Source organism: Glycine soja, chromosome 17, assembly GCF_004193775.1.
Source record: "Glycine soja cultivar W05 chromosome 17, ASM419377v2, whole genome shotgun sequence".
Taxonomy (NCBI): Eukaryota; Viridiplantae; Streptophyta; class Magnoliopsida; order Fabales; family Fabaceae; genus Glycine; species Glycine soja.
The window spans coordinates 41,365,994-41,384,644 of record NC_041018.1 but is presented as its reverse complement, the minus strand read 5'-3'; the positions used below and the strand labels follow the sequence as shown (position 1 = coordinate 41,384,644).

At 33.6% G+C, this 18,651-nt stretch overlaps 2 protein-coding genes across 4 annotated transcripts; both read right to left on the bottom strand.

The window, feature by feature from the left end:
• LOC114391441 lies at nucleotides 1–1,855 on the bottom strand. Its single transcript, XM_028352452.1, has one exon. The coding sequence runs from the start codon at nucleotides 1,655–1,657 to the stop codon at nucleotides 389–391; it is 1,269 nt and encodes a 422-aa protein (XP_028208253.1). The 5' UTR covers nucleotides 1,658–1,855; the 3' UTR covers nucleotides 1–388.
• Nucleotides 1,856–2,737: 882 nt separating this feature from the next.
• LOC114394102 (probable pre-mRNA-splicing factor ATP-dependent RNA helicase DEAH5) lies at nucleotides 2,738–10,501 on the bottom strand. Of its 3 annotated transcripts, XR_003662643.1 has the most exons (5): nucleotides 10,305–10,501; nucleotides 7,018–10,228; nucleotides 6,303–6,699; nucleotides 4,181–5,512; nucleotides 2,738–3,773 (listed from the first exon to the last, which is right to left on the bottom strand). XR_003662643.1 is itself a non-coding variant. In XM_028355675.1 (4 exons), the coding sequence occupies exons 2-3, from the start codon at nucleotides 10,215–10,217 to the stop codon at nucleotides 6,306–6,308; spliced, it is 3,594 nt and encodes a 1,197-aa protein (XP_028211476.1). In that variant the 5' UTR covers nucleotides 10,218–10,228; nucleotides 10,305–10,501; the 3' UTR covers nucleotides 2,738–3,773; nucleotides 6,303–6,305. The 3 variants fall into 3 exon arrangements, 2 of the variants coding, with proteins under 2 accessions (XP_028211476.1, XP_028211475.1); XM_028355675.1 differs by lacking the exon at nucleotides 4,181–5,512; XM_028355674.1 differs by lacking the exons at nucleotides 2,738–3,773; nucleotides 4,181–5,512 and having other exon boundaries at nucleotides 6,085–6,699.
• Nucleotides 10,502–18,651: the final 8,150 nt, after the last annotated feature.

Sequence of the window (18,651 nt, the reverse complement as noted above, 5' to 3'; positions counted from 1 at the left end):
TTGAAACATATGATTGGATTCATCATATTCAAGAAAGTAAAATTATAGCCTTACAATATAAAGACTAAAATTGACTTTATAAGTTTCAAAAATATAATCCATTTTTCATCTTTCTAATAACTTATCAATACAAAAAAAAAAAAAAAAAAAAAGCTAATACAGAAATTCAGAATGGGATATAATAAAACAGAGCATGAAATACAGAATATATGTCACCTCAAAAATTTGGTTTACAATTGGTAAGGAAACAATTCTTGTACTTATTCCAGGTCCAATCGGATTTGATGATGATGCTGGAAGCAATTCATTCACACAAAATTATGTGCGAAAGAGATATAGCAAAATCTCAAGATTATTCTTCATTCTTGTTGTTTTATTGTATAAGCCCCTAAGCTCTAACAGGTTTCTGAAGGACAGCAGATAACACAACCTCAGGTTTGCCTGAGCCAACACTATCAACCTTCTCTCCCACAACCCATTTCAACTTTTTATACCCAAACCTTTCAATCAACCGAGTCAAAGTTTGCTTCTTCTCTTCATTGGCACAGAAGAAGTTGTCCAGCCAGAACAAACCACCAGCCCTCAAAACTCTGTCAATATCAAACATCAAAAACTCCAACTTCTCACTCTTCCCTCCAACATCCAAGCCACTGGAAGCGTGAACCAAGTCAAACACATTGTCATAGAAAGGGAACCTATGGTCCAAGCTCAAGTAAAGAGGAAAAAGCCCTCTTGCAGCAATGAACTCACTGAATGGGGCATCGACATTGAGAGTGCTAGTAACCACGGTAACATTCCTATCCGCCATTCTGGCGGCAAAGGATCCCGACCCTCCACCAATGTCAAGCCCTACTCTAACCCCTCCACCTCCCAAGGCCATAACATCGTCGACCAGAAAATCATTCTTACTCTTAGCCTTAACAAACCTAACATTCTCATTGCCATGAACCAAATCAAAGCAACCAATGCACTCCCTACTCAACTTCTTACCATTCAAACACTCAAAATTCTTACAATTAAGACCACTCCAGTTAACAGTCTTGTTACCAACAGGCTTCCAAAGAGAATCTGGAAAAGGGTACCAACCTGCCTTGGAAACAGTCTTTGCAAAACACCTCCTCCTAGGCAGAGGCTCACACCCTTTTAAGATCAGCTTCTGTGCCACACTCCAATCATCAGGGCAAGCTCCAAAAACCTTGTAATTCATGAACTGAGACAGAAAGTCTGAATTTTTCTCACACGTGTGGCCAACAGATGGGACCATCTCAGTGATCCCAGTTCTTGAGTCTTTCCCCAGAGGGAGCTGGTGCCTCTGGAGGAAGAGTTTGAGCTCGGATGCAATGTTGGGTCTCGAAAGATCAATGCTTTCGTATCCAAGAAGCTCTTTCTCCATCTGGGCAAGTTTCTTTTGGGATAAATCGATCTCTCTGAGGATGAGTGAGACTTGTTCAGAGATGAGAGAGATGTTTTTGTGGGCATTGTTGTGGTGAAGGAGAGAGTGTTGGGGTTGATTTGGGGAAGCGGTGAAGGCATAGAGAGCAAAGAGGTTGGTGGTGATGACAGAGAATATCATGAGAATGTTAACAGCTGAAGAACACAGTGTTGCTCTTTGGAATCTGGCTGTTCCATCTCCTATTTTCAGAGAAACTGAACCCATCTTAGTCCTTTCACAGAGAGAGAGAGAGAGAGAGAGAGAGAGAGATCAGAGTCACTGAATCAGAGAGTGAGGTTTGGAAGTGATGATGAATTATTGAGATTAGATTTGTTTGGAGTAAGTAAGTGAGTAAGTAAGAAAGCTTAGTTTCAAAGATAACCAAATCTAAATGGAACCTTGTCGGTTGTGCTTTACTGTGTCAGTGTGTGTGGTTGTGTCTTGATCCAGACCTTGCTAATTGTTTACTCAGAAATTAAATCTATGGTAATATTAAATCTCTCATGATTTATTAAAGAATTTTTTTTCTGCACAAAGATTAAGAGATCTATCGTCAACATGCAATTCTCTTATTGAAAAATAAAACAAACATTTTCTTGTATAAAAATATTAATTTGTAGACAACGCTGTGGTTTGTTCCAATGAAGTGATATTTTTTTTTTATTGTAATTGCTTTGCAAAACAACTTCCTATTCGTGGAAGGAATTGCTTTTTACGAAATACTTTGTCATGCTTTCTAAATAAATAAATAAAAAAGTGTTGTAGGTTTAAATGGATTTTATGAATCAAGAATAAAAAATTTCGATATACTTTTTTGTACCGAATGCCAAACAAAATAAAGTATGGCACTTAGCAATTCGTTTACATTAATTTACTAAATTAGTAAATCACTTTGGAGAGTGTTTTGCGCTAGCCCACCAGCACAAATCTTGAAAAAAAAAAAATCAATGCAAATAATGGAACCAAGTTCAAATAATTAATTTTATAAATTTATAACTTTTTTTCATTTTTATGTATAATTTTTTAATGAAATTTCTCACTTACCATCTTTTTTAATGTAATATTAATTATTATAATAAATTGTCTACTTTAAAATTATATTATTATTTTAATTCTACTATTTATAGTATTTTTTAATTTTTAATAATATATATGACCTTTTTTATTATTATTATTTAAAAATATAACTTTGTCAGCAAAGTAAGAAGATAGTAAAAAAATATATAAACGTATTATTTTATATCACTTTAATTTTTCTATATTTTAACAATGAATTTTAACACTGCTAATTAAATTTCCAGGTTTAATAAACAAGCCAAAGCTAAAAGTCAAATACAACAATAAATCGTGAAGAGAATCAATTATTTACATATTAATTAAAATTAAAAGACATTCAATAGTTTTTGTACTCCTTAGTTCCAAAATAACCCTAACCCACTCTCACTCCTAAATTGAAGGAACAATTGCTTTGCTTTCATATGGGGCATTATGCAGTAAACAGGTTTGGGTTTGGAATGTTGACTTGCATGGAAAACGAATCCGAAAGTTATACCATCTGAAAGCTTTGTGTGTTAGCTTTTGAACAAAACAAATGGTGCTGAAATCCGACCTGTGATAAGAGCTATGCACCAAATTGCGACTGCATACAACAAAAGAAGTCCATGTAAAATTCTTAAAACTCAGGTATTCTTACTACCATTTAAGAGAGAGATGGTAGAGGAAATAGGATATGCAGAAGAACCAACAGTTATGCCAAACTGGCCAAATAGCAGAGACAGAGTAGCCATATCAATAATTTAGTGCTAAGCATCAAACTCAATACTACAATTATTGATCTCATCCTTGCATGGCCTACAAACAAAGGCACTAGTCTTGACAGTTTTGCGCTATGAAAATAAACAAATGAAGAAAAATACATCACATGTTCTGAACTTGGCCTTCTTTCAAAATGAGCCTCACGCAACCTTTCTATGCAACTGACACTTGTAATCAGTAGGTAACTAATAACTAACCAGTACTGATCCTACAATTACAGACAATGAGGTTCCCAATAATACATCAAATGAGCAGTCTGTTATAAAAACACATCATGTCACTAACAGGTAGGTTCTGAACTGCTTGATTGCACACATCACATGATCTCTTTAATGTTAAACAATTTAACTGCACACTCTTGATATGCCCAGTGCAAGTTCACCTTTGCAGGTGCACTCCATTTGAAGGGTATCAGCACCTTTCTCCCAATTCAAGCAGACAGATTCTTTTGCAGAAATATCTTCCCTTCCTCATTTTCAACTGAACCAGAACTTCAGACACAAGATGGATATTGATAGAACTTAATCTGCAGACGAGAAAATGAAATTAATAAAGAAGGAAATGATAGGGAAAAATGAAAGCTTAACAGGAATGAATAAAGGTTAGTAGGGCAATTCATGGATCATCGTCAGAATAAAAGAATAGCAATAAAGATAGAAAGGATTCAACAAGAGTATAGACATCAATAACTTCTAGGTGATAGCACAGAATTAAATTAATGGAAACAGGACAGCAATTAATCTCATATCCAATATCATGTTTAAAAAGACAGATATGCCTCAAAGCATCTGTAATTTGAAGTTTAAAAAAAAATGGCAATTGTGTATTGTGTTTGAGATAAATAAAGTCACTAGCCTAGAACTCAGCTTCAGATCTTGAGAATGAAGGGCTGTTCTGGTTCATTGATTAATCAAGTAAGGGGTAACAGCTCACCTGGTACACCACAAGGGTACTTTTGAAGTTAAAAGCTGCAGAAGTGGGCAAGCTGTTTTGCTTTTCTTTCAAGTGTCTCTATTCTTCGCCTGTAATCCTTTTCTTAGTCTGTGTCATTTTATAGGTCTCCGAATACATAATACTCAAACATTACAGACTTGCTGCTTAATTTTCCATCTCAAGTTTTATCAAAACAGTCAGTAACCAACAATACTGTGCCATTATTTTACATTACAACCACCTGAAAGGAACATGGACGTATGCTGCTTTTTGTTTTTCTCTTCCTTTGTTTTTGTAAGGACAGGACCACAAACAATATATCAAAGTCTGAAAACATACAAAATTTTGACACGAAGCCATAATGGTATAATCATATATATATATATATATACACACACACACACACACACACACACAACTATTAAGTGCAGTTAGCAAATTTATCAAGAGCTTTCTGGGAGCCAGTTATGGTCACATCTACTTCCCATATCTGTAAGGAAATCAAGAGCACAAATGGAAGATACTCCAACAATAAGGAGGGCTGGATTTCGGTAGGAAACCAAGTGTCCAAAATACAATGTGAGAACATTCTCATTAAGACCACGCTAGAAAACAAGGATAGGCAACATTAAAAATCCAATGATTACAAATGATTTAATACATTTGAAGACCTGGAAGAGGCAATAAGAAAACCCATTTTCATCAAAGAATGACGAAATTTATGTCAGTTTATGAATGTAGATAATCATTGTCAAGTTGAACAAACTTTGTTTGAGTTCAATAGTGATGTTCAATGTGAATAATCTGCCCAAGTTTCAGATGCACAGCCATAAGAGTCAAGTTAAATGCTAATGATCAATGCAATAACTGTCACTCTATAAATACTGATAGAACAGTTATGTGAACAGTATGGCAGTTATGTATGTGTTCAGTAACTTTAGGGCAGTTGTGTTTAGTAACTATTTTACAGTTACGTGTGTGTCTCTTATGTATATAGCATGTCAGTTTCTGCATTCAGTGTGGGGATTGTATTGTGAGTGTGATTGAGAGAGGAACAATCTGCTAGGGCTTCAGCCTAATATTGTGTACTGAGACAGGTTATTCTGTGAGGGACTTTTTTCTGTACTCTTTTACTGTCTGTTATCTATTGCAACATTTTTTCTAGTTTCACCCAGAAAATATATAAATAAAACTACCTGGTTTGTGTATGTAATTTTCTTGAGTCTAACAAATAATACAGCCAATTGGAAAGTTCACATACACAAACTTCAACGATGCTATTCTACCCAAGCTTCAGATATCCTCTTAATAATTACTACTTCCCAAACAAACCTGCAGAAAATCAGCCTCATTTCAATGAAAATGGTGCTGAAGAGTTTATCCAAATAGCATATGAAGTTATGAACATATATCAAGACACCAACAACTAGCAATTGTAAGAAGCTATAACAAGAAGATATGAACAGGGATGGATATCAAAGTCTAGAAAACATATTAACAACCCAAGTAGTCCTACTAATCTAATAGAGATACTAAATGACTAAAAAAACAACTAAAGCTGCAATCAATTATCAAATATGTCCAAAATGGAATTCCTTCTAAAACCTTATTACCACCCAATGGAACTAAGCAGTTACCGATAATGATATCTTTGAACATCAAAGACAAATAGATTTTGTGCCTCTGGCAGTTTATAGAGAATAAAGGATTCTCTCGAGTCAAGTTTCAATGGAACTAACCTATTCATCCAAGCTCCAAATTCCACTTTAGAGGTTCTCATTGAAAAATTAAAGCAACAAGACCTTGACATGGAAGACCTGGTAGTTCTATCTGGTATATTTATTATTTATTCAAACAATTAAAGTAACATATCAGGAACAGAAAAGAATAGGAAATAAGACTAATGAACCAAGAATTCTTAACATTGTAATCTGAACCAATTTCTACAATAATATTAAAAAAACAGTTGTATATCATAATTTAAGCTTTCCTAGTAATGAAAATAAAAATATGTCTAACTTTCCATTTAAATCCTCATATAAGGACAAAAACTGCATTTAAAACTAAATGCAACATATAACAGTATCCAAGACATTGCATAAAGAGAACATAGATGAATTACATATTATGCACGACGTTTACTCAAACGCCATGAATTTGGCTCATGGTATCTGTCATAAAGTGGTTCAATTCGCTCTTGACGCTTTCGCTTGCTCATCTTTGTAGGATCTGCCACTTTGAAGTATCTTGGAGCCAATTCAACAAGCCATTTGGGGTCTATGACAGTGACCTCACGCATATATTCCTTAGTTGTCATCACAAGCTCATGGTAGATGACCCAGTCTGGTTGTCTCTGGAACAGAGCTGAACTTGGATGGATATACACAGGCTGGTTCTCAACAAGGGTTCTGTAACCTTCCTGGGGGTCCTTTCTAGAAGCATGGAAAAAGAACCCTGCAGTGATAGCCTTCCTGACTTTGGTGAAGTTTTTTCCCGCACTTACAACATCCAATTTGTACCTGAAATATTCATACATGTGATTTAGAATGCAATTTATGATCAAATAATAATGCAAGGGACTCCAATCAACACAATAACTACTGACCATAGCAAAATGCTGATTACAATCACAAGAACAGGAAGCCCAAAGTCAAAATATTTCGGGTATCTCTTACATAAAGAGAATAATTTCCATTTTCCACTATACATAAAATTTTATATTAAAAAACAAGAACATTTGTAAAACCATTGGGAACCTTAATAATTTTGTGCAAGGTAAATGTATCAAACAAAAAAAACTGAAATCAAATATTTAGAAGAATAGATAGATATCATACTTATCCATAATGGTGAGAAGTTGTTTCCTGACATCCTGTGCTCTTCTCAATGATCGGGATTGAACGAAGTTTTCAAAACACCAGGGTCCAGAAAAATTCTTGGCTTTCCAGGCCTCATAAACTGCAAGTAGGGTAAGATGGTCACCCTCTGGCTGAAAAAACTTTGCCCTCTTCTGATCGGCTTGGGCTTGCTTTTCCCTTGGCCTGTAAAAAATATTTCCGGTCTGGATCATGGCAATTATGGTCAAAATCTCATCACTGCATCCAAGGTCCACGCTGGCAAGCAACATCTTAGACAACGGTGGATCCAAAGGAAATTCTGCCATTTTCCTCCCTAATTTAGTTAAAAGGCCCTCTTCATCCAATGCTCCAAGACTGTAAAGCTGCTCCATGGCAGAAATCAAGGCTTGGGGTGATGGTGGATCCATAAAATCAAAAGACAGCAGATCATTTATCCCCATAGCTTTCATATTAAGCGTAGTCATCCCCAGATTTATCCTTTGAATCTCAGGAATTGTAGTAGGAGACATCTCATTCCTATAAGCACTCTCAGTGTAGAGGCGATAACACTTCCCAGGTCCAGTACGCCCTGCACGTCCAGCTCTTTGTTTGGCTGATGCTTGTGAAATTGGAGTTATCACCAAAGAATCAAGTCCTTGCTTCGGGTTATAAACATTTTGCTTAGCAAATCCAGGATCAATCACATAAAATATCCCATCAATAGTTAAAGAAGCCTCAGCAATGTTAGTAGCCACTACCACTTTCCTTTTCCCAGGAGGAGCAGGATCAAATATCCTAGACTGCATTTCACTAGGAAGGGCACTATAAACCGGTAAAATGATTAGCTCTGGAACATTCTTACCTAATCCTTTCATTCTCTCATAGAGAGATTGGCAAGCAAAATCAATCTCTTCTTGACCAGTCAAAAAGAGAAGAATGTCTCCCTCAGGCTCTGTCAAGTGGATCTGTAGGACAGTGATTAAAGCTGCATCTAAATAATCACTTTCAGGCTGTTTAGTGTATAGTATTTCCACAGGAAAAGTTCTACCAGGAATAGTAAAGATGTTGCAGTTAAAGAAATATCCTGAAAATTTCTCGGCATCCAGAGTAGCAGATGTGACAATCAATCTTAATTCAGGTCTACGCTTCACTAGCTGCTTCAGCAGTCCAAAAAGAACATCAGTATGTATTGTTCTTTCATGGGCTTCATCAAGCATTATAACAGAATACTGTGACAGATTCTCATCAACCAATATTTCCCTAAGAAGCATACCATCCGTCATGTACTTGATAACGGTATCTGGTCCAGTGCAATCCTCAAACCGAATGGCATAACCAACTTCCTCTCCCAATCGACAACCAAACTCTTCTGCGACTCTCTTTGCAACTGACATTGCAGCCACCCTACGGGGTTGAGTACATCCAATTTTGCCTCTTGTGGTGTAGCCCGCTTCAGCAAGATACTGTGTGACTTGAGTAGTCTTACCTGAACCAGTTTCTCCAATAACCACCAAGACCTGATTATCATGCACAGCCTGAATCAATTCCTTTTTTAACTTGTAAATTGGCAAACTCTGCCTCTGCTCCTGAATAGAAAGCTTTGACCTTTGCCCAAAGGTAATGGTTTTCCCATAGGCATCCTTCTTCCATTCCGGCATATCATAGGCTGATAAACCAACACCCCTAAGCTCCTGGGCAAGATGCCTTTCACCTGACTCTGGCATAGGGTCTTCCCAAGGTCGATTGAGATCCTTTGGAATTGAATCAAGCATTGTGCGTTGTTGTTGTTCTCGCACTTCCCTACGCTCCTTTATAAGTGCAGACTGGAGTGCAGCAGCTCGACCCAGAGAACCTTCTGGATTCTTAAAAATCTTAACAGGAGACATATCCATCGAGTATCTGCTCTGCCCTTGCAAGAATGCAGGCTCATCTTCATTCAACTCAATCTCAAGCTCCTCCTCTGCGCCTTCCTCTTGGTACAGCAATCCATCCCCCTCATCATCGTAAGTTGGATACTCTGAAACACTCAAGACACCCGAAGCAATCAACTGTTTTGCTTCCCATCTCTCAGGAGAGCTCATTCTTTTCAGAGGTCTCCGCGAAGAACCAACATCACCTTCTTCCACGATCCTGATACCTGAAAGACCCGTCCTGGCAACAGGCCCATCTTTTGAATCCTGCGGATTCATCCTCAACGCATCATCCTCAGAGCTCTTCTTCAGTGGAAGGAGATCTTTACCGGTATGTTGATCAACGTCTCTCATGGAAAGAGACAACTTCTGGCCTGAAACTGAGATCACTTTTACATACACTTCTTGATCACGCTTGACAACATCTTTGGCATTGGTAATCCTCCGGGTGGCCATCTGTGAGACATGGACCAACCCCTCCTTCCCTCTGAAGTCATCCAACTGTACAAAGCACCCAGTCTCCATTACTCTGGAGATTCTCCCTTTATAAACTGCATATAATTCAAGTTCACCAGAACCGTGCTGTAAACCCTTCCTATTACCATCTCTATCCCCATTCTCCCTTCCACGCCCATGCTCTTCTTCATGTTCATCTCTCCTGCGCCTCTCATATCTATCTCTATCCCTGTCATATTTATCTCTTCCTCTTCTGCCGTAATCCCTTCTATCATCTTCATCATCTCTATCTCTTCCTCTTCTGCCATAATCCCTTCTATCATCTTCATCATCTCTATCTCTGCCTCTTCTGCCATAATCCCTTCTATCATCTTCATACCTATCTCTGCGCCTATCTCTTCTATCCCTGTCTCGGTACCCATCATCATCTTCCTCAATTTCTGGCTTCTGCTTTTCTCTGGCCTCGGATTCTAACTCCTTCTGAAGCTCCTTGGCCCGGTCCCTGTCGTCCGCGATGGCCAGAGCCTTGAACTTGGTGGTCTTGCCGTTGACACTGTCTTTCTCCTTCTTCGAATCCATCGGCTTCGGAGGGAGAATGGCGTGGATGATGGTGAGGAGCGTTCGCACAAAGTAATCCGGCATCTCCGCGCCATTCTCCTTCAATTTCTCGTCGAATTCCTCAACATTCTCCGATGATCGACCCAACTCAGTGATGAACTCCGCAAGAACCTTGTCGCCGGTGCCGGTGTGGGACTCCAACTCGGTGCACACCTTCGACACCAGCGACAAGTATTCCAGCTTCTTCAATCCATCCTCGGGATTTTCAACCGCCATCTTTCAAAACCCTAATTAGAAGAGTCAAATTTGATTGAGTTCAAACCAAAAAGGCACTGAAACAAAAGAATGTGACACTGTACGTACCTTGTGAATAGAAAAACAGAGAGGGGTGTAAGTAAGAGTTTCGCGATTCGATTCAACAATCCTCACACTCACTCACAGCACGAAATAGTTAGTACCTATTCGATTGCTACAACAGAACTCACAGGGACGGTGGAATTCGAGGTAGAAACGGGGAACAATAACCTAGTCGGAAAATTCACTATCTCCATAATAATTTTTTGAGAAAAAAAAATGAGTGGATAATGAGATCATTATTATGTAGCTTGATATTATAAAATGAATTTAAAAAGGTTAAAATAATCCTTTACTTCTATATAATAATTATAATTATATAAAATAAAAAAATATATCTATATAAACTAAGAATTTTTTATTTAAAATAACTTAGCTAACCCTAATGAAAAAAGTGAGAGTAAGATTGTTTTAATTTTTTTACTATGGCAAACCACTTCTCACTTTTTTTCTCTCATACTTCTTATTATATAATTATTTTATTAGTGTATCTCATATTCTTATTTATTCATTCTTACGAGGATACATCCTTTAGAGGGGTGATGAATTTTTAAATGTGACTAAAAAATCTCATATTAAGTTACATAATCATAATTCATAAAGGAACTAAAGTTATATGAAAATATTAGAGATCTATTGAAAAGTTAAATGCTTTGATTATTGTAATTAAAAAAAGATAAATGTTCATTTTAATATGTGAAAGTACAAGACAATGATATATTATTGATTTCTGAAAAATGAAAAATTAAAATTTAATACTCGAATATAAAAAAAATGCAACAAATTTATTTTAGTGTTAAGCCTCCTATGTTAACTCAAATGTTTATGTTTAGGGACCTTTAAATCCAATTGTCACCCAAAAGGATGTTTGTTTCTTACTCTATGAGACTAATTTGTCATATATTATCAATGAACTAGTTTGCAATTTCAAAAATTATTAATTATTTTTAATTTAGTATTTGAAATTAACAATTTGTTATCATATGTTGCTTAATCACTTATTAACATTTTAGTCTTAGAACTTAATCACATATGATCATTTTGGTACTTGAAAGTAATTTTAAATTTTCAATTAAATTGCATGTTGCATGTAAATTATTAATATAAATATTATCATATTCTCTCACTTCTATGATATCCCTTCATGTTTTTCACCCTCCTCTTACCCATTTTGTCATTTAAATTATAGTATAAATATGAAATTAATTTATGAGGGATTACAAAGCAGTATTTAGCGACTAAGTTCAGGATGTCACTAATAAGATTCTATAAGATTTCAAACCAAATCTTTTACCCAAATCAATTTATTATCTTGTATGTTGTTAATTGGGTAGAATGTTAGATTAATTAATTAACTAATCTATTTTATGGAATAACATTGATCGCAAAAAGACAGTTAAAAAACTTGAGAGTCGTGAAAGGAAGGTAAGCGAATGTGTTATAACCATTCCCTTACATATCATTTTGATGGGAGCAAGTGTGGTACATCTTGCTTCTATTTTTTAGTCATTGCAGTTTTCACATCATTGCTCAATGATCAGATATCAGAGGACATGACCCTCTAGTAACAAGCAAAATACATGTCTTTTTTCATTTTGTTGATCACGTTTGGAAGAGTGGAAAAATTTAAGGATGAAGAATGTGCAAGTGAGAGGGTGGCATAAGATCCATACATTCAATTGACACAGACCAATAATCAAAATGAAAAGATCAAGCATATCAAACAATGTAAACAACAAAAGTTTTTTTTCATTAACTACTATGGCAACTTATATATAGACATCAAGGAATTTTAAATGTAACGGTTACATGAGAGTGTTAAAGAACCTATTTGAAATTTTTTAATTGAACAAAATGTAACTTTAAAAAAAAAAACTAGACAATGTTTATTATTTACTAAAAAGGTAAAAGTCAAGATGAATTACAAGTTGCGGAAAATGAGGTAAAAATTATTAGGGATATATAATGAAAGTAAGGGGATATGATGATGATTATGCTAATAATTCACATGAGCGTAAGACTTAATTAAAAATTCAAAACTACATTTAGGGGTCAAAATGTTTGTATGTGATTAAGTTCAAGAACCAAAATGTCATCGGATCGTTAAGTTCATAGACTAAATTGATAGCAAATTGTTAAATTCAAAAACTAAAATTTTAAAAAATTAATAATATTTTAATCTGGCCAATTAGTTCATCAATTATTTTCCATGAGAATTGGGTCCATATGTATTAGGTGTTACATAGGCACAAACTTTGAGTTAACCAATGAGACTTAATTATAGGATGAGTTTGTTACAATTTTTATATATTTATATATTAAATTTTAAATTTTAAATTTTAATCTTTTAGGGATCAATTTATCATTGTCTTGCATTTTCGACAGGGACCAAGATAGGAATTAACCCTAATGTTATTTTTTTTTTCATTCTTCCATGTCTTGTTGATACCAAATGATGAAAAATTATTAATAAGAAAATGATGAAAAGATTAAAATTAATGTTATTTTTTTATATTTGTCTATGTATTTTCACTCTGCTTGATTTAGAAAAGAAAATGAAAATAAAAAAGGAAAGAAAATGAATAAAATTTGAGACAATTTTGAAAATTGTTTGATAGGAAAAAAAAGTAAAACAAAAAAAAACATAATTACATAAAATGACAGAAATATCTATAATAAAAAACTATATAAAAATAATAATATTTTGATAATTTATTATACAAAAACACACTTCTCTCTGTCTTTCTTCTTTTTCAAAATGATTACTCAATATGTGGTCTCATTTTTTTAAGTGAGGTGTAACATCTTTTTATCTCTATTTTTTTAATATCCATAATAAAAAAAATACAAAAATAAGAGTATTCTTATAAATATATATATTTTTTGGTATAGACATTTATAAAATATAATATATGATTAAATTTAATAATATCATTAAATATTATATAGCCTTAAAAATAATATTTAATAATTATAATACTTTGTTAAAATTAATAAATATAATATATACTAGTACTTACATACAGGGTGTAAAATATACATTGAAATCTTAAATTAATACAATTCATATTTTGTGCATGTTATATTTAAGGGGATCCCTAATATTCACTCTAGTTAGAGTGCATCAACAAAATATTTAAGACAAAAATATTCTCACGTCTTTTGTTTTTATTCATTTATTATAAGATTATTTTAATAAATTATTTAATTAAAAATACATTTCTCTCTTTCTTTTACAACTTAATATTACTCCTATTTTTTCTAACTCCGTATTTATTTTTTACACTAATTTCTCTTATCTCTCTCATGTAACAACTCATTATCATCTCCAAACAAAAATTGTCATAAAAGAGGAGAGAGAGAAAATATTTTTATGTTTTTTAAATTAAATACTAAATTACCACAATGTCCATAAAATAAATTATTTTGAGTAAAAATACTGATATTTTTTGTCTCAAATAGGTATAGGTGTAACTTGCTAATTTATTATTTCTAAAAAATAAGTGATTGTATGTTAACAAAGATGTATAAGATTTATTAATTTACACCCACTTATTTTTTAGAAACAACAAATTAACAAGTTATAACTATAAATTTTCTTAAAATATACCTAAGTGTAACTTGCTAATTTTTTTTCTAAAAAAAACAAATGAGTGTGAGTTAACAAATTTCTACTTTTTATTGGTTTTTAAGTGAATTTATTATGATGAGATGTTACGACCAACAAGACAATAAGTTTTACATATAATATATATATATATATATATATATATATATATATATATATATATATATATATAATTTATTGTTAAAAGAAAACAAGTTAAATATGCATGGCTCAAAATATTGGAAGAACTTTATATATAAATTTGTTGAGGAGTTGAATTTTTTTTTAAGGAAGGGGTTAAAGTTTTTTAAAATGTATTATTTTGTGTCTATAAATTGATGTTTATTTTTCTTGAAACACCACAACAATAATTCAATATCTATATAAAACTCAAAGTTATTTTGTAAATACTTAAAAGAAGAGTTATGATACAGATCAAGATAAAAAGTATTGGGGTTGTGATTATAATCGTAACTATTTTTTGTTTCGCACAAGCTAATCACAATCTTTCATTTGTGCAAGTTAAGTCAAAAACTGACCCTCAGATTCGATATAAAATTAAATGTGCATTCAAATGTCAACCTTATGAACCAGAGCCCCCTATTTATTCAAAATGTCTCATTGATTGTCGTGCAAAATATGATAAAATATTCATCAATCATGTCTATGATTGTATTACTCATTGTGGCTTGATCAAGTTCATTAACATCAATATTGGTCTATTTTCATGGTTTTATAATTATTCTCTATAATTGAGTTAATCATGTTTTTACATGTTTTTTACTTTACTTGTTAGATGTTTGTGGTCGTGCAACCTATTTGGTGGATTGTTGCTTGCAAAAGTGTCAAAACAAGTAATAATATGTTATAAGAATGTCAAAGAAAAAAATATTAGGTAAAATAATATGGTTTTCTACAAAAAAAAAGGTAAAAACATATGCATACATATTTGATATATGTAATAAATAAATCTTAGTAGATAAGAGTAACATCTATCATTTGTTTTTTTACAAAAAAAAAACATTTCACTTTATTTTTCTTATTTTCCTTTCATATTATCACAATCAAGATAATGAAGGAACAAATGATTTTTTTTTAAAAAAAAAATAGTCACCACAAAAATTTATTAAGAAAAAACATTAGAAAAACCTTTTTTTTATAAAAAATATCTTTTAAACCAGTTTTTGGATTCAAAAGTTTACTAATGGTAGGAGAGATATTAGCATCTATGAGATTAATCGTAAAGATGGTTACATCTAATTAAATCAAATGTACAAAATTAAGAAATTTTTAAAATAATATTTTACCCATTTCCAAAACATCCAAAAAAATTAAATGGATGAATCATATTTATTTTTAATACAATTATATTATGAAAAAATAATTGTGTCCTGGTGGTTTTTTAAAATTATTTTTAATTAAAATTTGTTGTGGTACAATGGATCATATTAATTGGTTGTTTGTGTAAAGTTTATTTTTCTTGATAGTGTAACACCTTTAGTCTCTTATTTAAAAATGCAATAAAAATGAGAGATCGCCATAAACTTAAGGGGGTGTTTAGTTTGGTTGTTTTCTGTTTTTATTATCACTAGAACTAGAAAATGATAATGAAAATGCATTTGGTTCGATAATAATAAGAAAAAAAAAATAATGAAGTATATTCAAAGCTTACCTTTTTCACTGCGAGCAAACATATGTCTCAAATACAAAGAATGAAGGGTTTCATAAAACAATGAACTTTAGAATGACTTGAGAATGAAACGGAAAAATTTAAATATTACTACAAAAGATGAAAAGGAAATAGAATATAAAAATTGAAAAAAAAGACACAATGGTTACCTTTTTTCAAACATTGTCAACAAAACATGTCCTAAATTAAAAAAAAAAGAATTTCATAAATCAAATAAGATAATAAAAACATCAATTTACAATGTCAACATGTTTTTGAGTGTCACAATATATAAATGAAAATATTAGAGATGATAAAAACTTTCAATTTTGAATTTTTGGTATATAAATACAGAGAAAACCCTCATGAAATAAAAACAGAAAGAACCATCAACATATTATTTGTTATTATCTTTATTTTTGCACTTTTAAATTATTGTTTCTTTTTTCATATTTCAGTGGTATCTCTAACAAGATACATATCTAAAAATCATGACTCACATTCTACGAAGGAGTTTAGCTTTCTAAGTCTTTGTTGGTGACTATTCACCCTCCTAAGGCTTTTATAGTAAAACAAGAGTTGATTGGCATCCCTTGCCATTAGGTTTTCTAAGTAACATTGTTGGCACAACAAAAGGTTCTTTGGGCATGCTACTTTTGGCAATATTTTTTTAAGATCATAGTAGGGCTATTGCTTCTTTCACTTCTCAGTTGCTTCTTGCACTCCGTTTTTATCTTTCAGAATGATCAATCTGAAATGTAAAATTACGTTTTGTAATACATTTTCTTTTTAGATTCCGTAATGATCAATTCAAAAGGTCAAAAAAAACATTTCAAAAAAAGTGCAAGAAACAATTGGGAAGAGTAGGAAGCAAAAACCTAGTAGTGGTGCTCGTTTGGGTTGCTTTGCTGCTTATGTTGACATCTCTTCGATCCTTTATTCAGAGCTTATTGTGGTGATATTTTTTATCAGCAAATGTTAGTAGTTAATTGTTAATTTTTTTGTTAGCAGGAAAATCGAACTCATAATCTTTTCCTCCTTCCCTTCCCCTTTCACCACCAAACCTACCGTATAACTTAGTTTACTATGGTGATGTAATGTAATGGCTCTTCCAACTAAAAAAAGAGAGACTGAAACATAAAATAACTAGGAAAAGCATGAAACATTACAACAACCAAAAATAGCAAATTAACTAACAAACTAGTAGTCGCCTTTAAGGTTGTTGACAATATCATAAGGAATTGGAATAACAGTCTCCAACATAGTTGCATCAACCATGAAACTCGATTTTAATCTTCTACTACCAAAACTCCTCTGTGCATTGTGAAGGCATCACGTGCTCTACATGGATTTGGATCCTCTTTCTGACCAAATGGTTGGAGACCTGCTTGTTGATCTCTACACCAAAGGCACATCATGTGCTCCATTTTGTAAAGTGCATAACAAATATAAAAACATAAACACATATCCATTGTATATTGATAGTTACACGACATAAATGTGTTTCTATTGCAAAAATGGGATTGAAAAAAAATAACACAACAGAAATATGTTTCCATTGTGTAACCATCAATGTATAATAGAAATGTGTTTCGTTTTTGTTTATGCGAGGGGCAATTTTGGAATATCGTGAAAAGGCACCCATGTGGGTATTGCCAAAGCAATACCCTTAAGTAAAAAAAAAAATTACAAAGCTATGCAGACCTTATTGGTGGGCCTATGAGGATTTATGATGGGCTCTTGCTAAATAAGCCTCCCTAATTTCTAAACAAACCCCTTTTCTTCTAATTAAAATTGTTATACCCGTTATACCCTTTGTCTACACCCCTACAAATGTGTTATTCTTTAAACCTCTTCACTCTTTTGATGCTACTTCCGATTTCAACCAAAGAGAAATTGATCATACCAAGAACCCACATCAACTAAAAATCAATAGATCATTACTCATTTACACTAAAACAAAAACAAAAAAAAACCAACTGGATCATGTTTAATAACTATAGAAACATATACTATGTTTATAGCAAACCACCCCCACCGCGAACCTTTGCCAAATATCAAAACCATCATCAACCACACACACCATGAACCTCCATAAATCATCCCTACTTCCAAACCACTGTGAATCCCTTAATATTTGTCACCTTTACTCCCTCTTGCAACCTCAATCAGACCTACAAATAGACCCAAAACACAAACAACAAATTGAGATCCAAAATCGAAACCCTTAATATAGAAAATGTAGCTTCCTCACCAATTAGGTGCAACCATTTTTGTCATTGTCATTGCCACTGGCGACAACAACAATATGTTGGGTCCCAATTCGTCTTGAACAAGACCACGTTTGGCCATGCTTTGGACTCAAACACTAACCTCCAAGATCAAGGGCTTCCCTTTCTCAACCATGGCGTCCTTAACCCTCTTTTCCACCGATGCCTCATTGTTACAATAATCTTCACCTCGCTTCTTAAAGTTGACGACATCGTTGAGATTCCCTATAGTGTGCGCTAATTTCGTGAAGGTGAGGGTTAGGGCAAAGGAGGAGATAGAGGCATTGCTAGAAGAAGGTGTTATCAACGACGTTGTTGGAAATGATATGTAAGGGCCTGAGGGTTTCACATGTTGATTGAAGCTTGGTAAGGGCTTCATCGGGGGTGTTTTGATGGCTCCAATGACGGTGATGTGGGGTGGAAGTAGGGCTCATCGAACTCGGATTAGAGGGTGATCATGCTCTCGAAGAGGAGGCTAGAGAAGAAGGCTTTGGACCAATTGAGGCAGTTGGTCTCGGTTCAGTGCTAGGGATTGTAGTGTGAATGTCAGGCTTAAAGAAAAGGGTATAATGGATAATAATAATTTTAATTAGAAGAAAGGGGGGCTTACTTAGAAATTAGGGAGGCTTATTTAGCAAGAGCCTTAACGATGGGCCAATGTACCACCTGGCCCAATAGACACGTGTTACGAAAACGCGCAGCTGTTTGCGATTTGAGCACAAGCACTTATCGCCGCAAACGTAAAGACAGTCACAATGGCGGCGGAGCAGAACCTCTCTCACTCTTCTAAACCAACGGTCATGATTATTC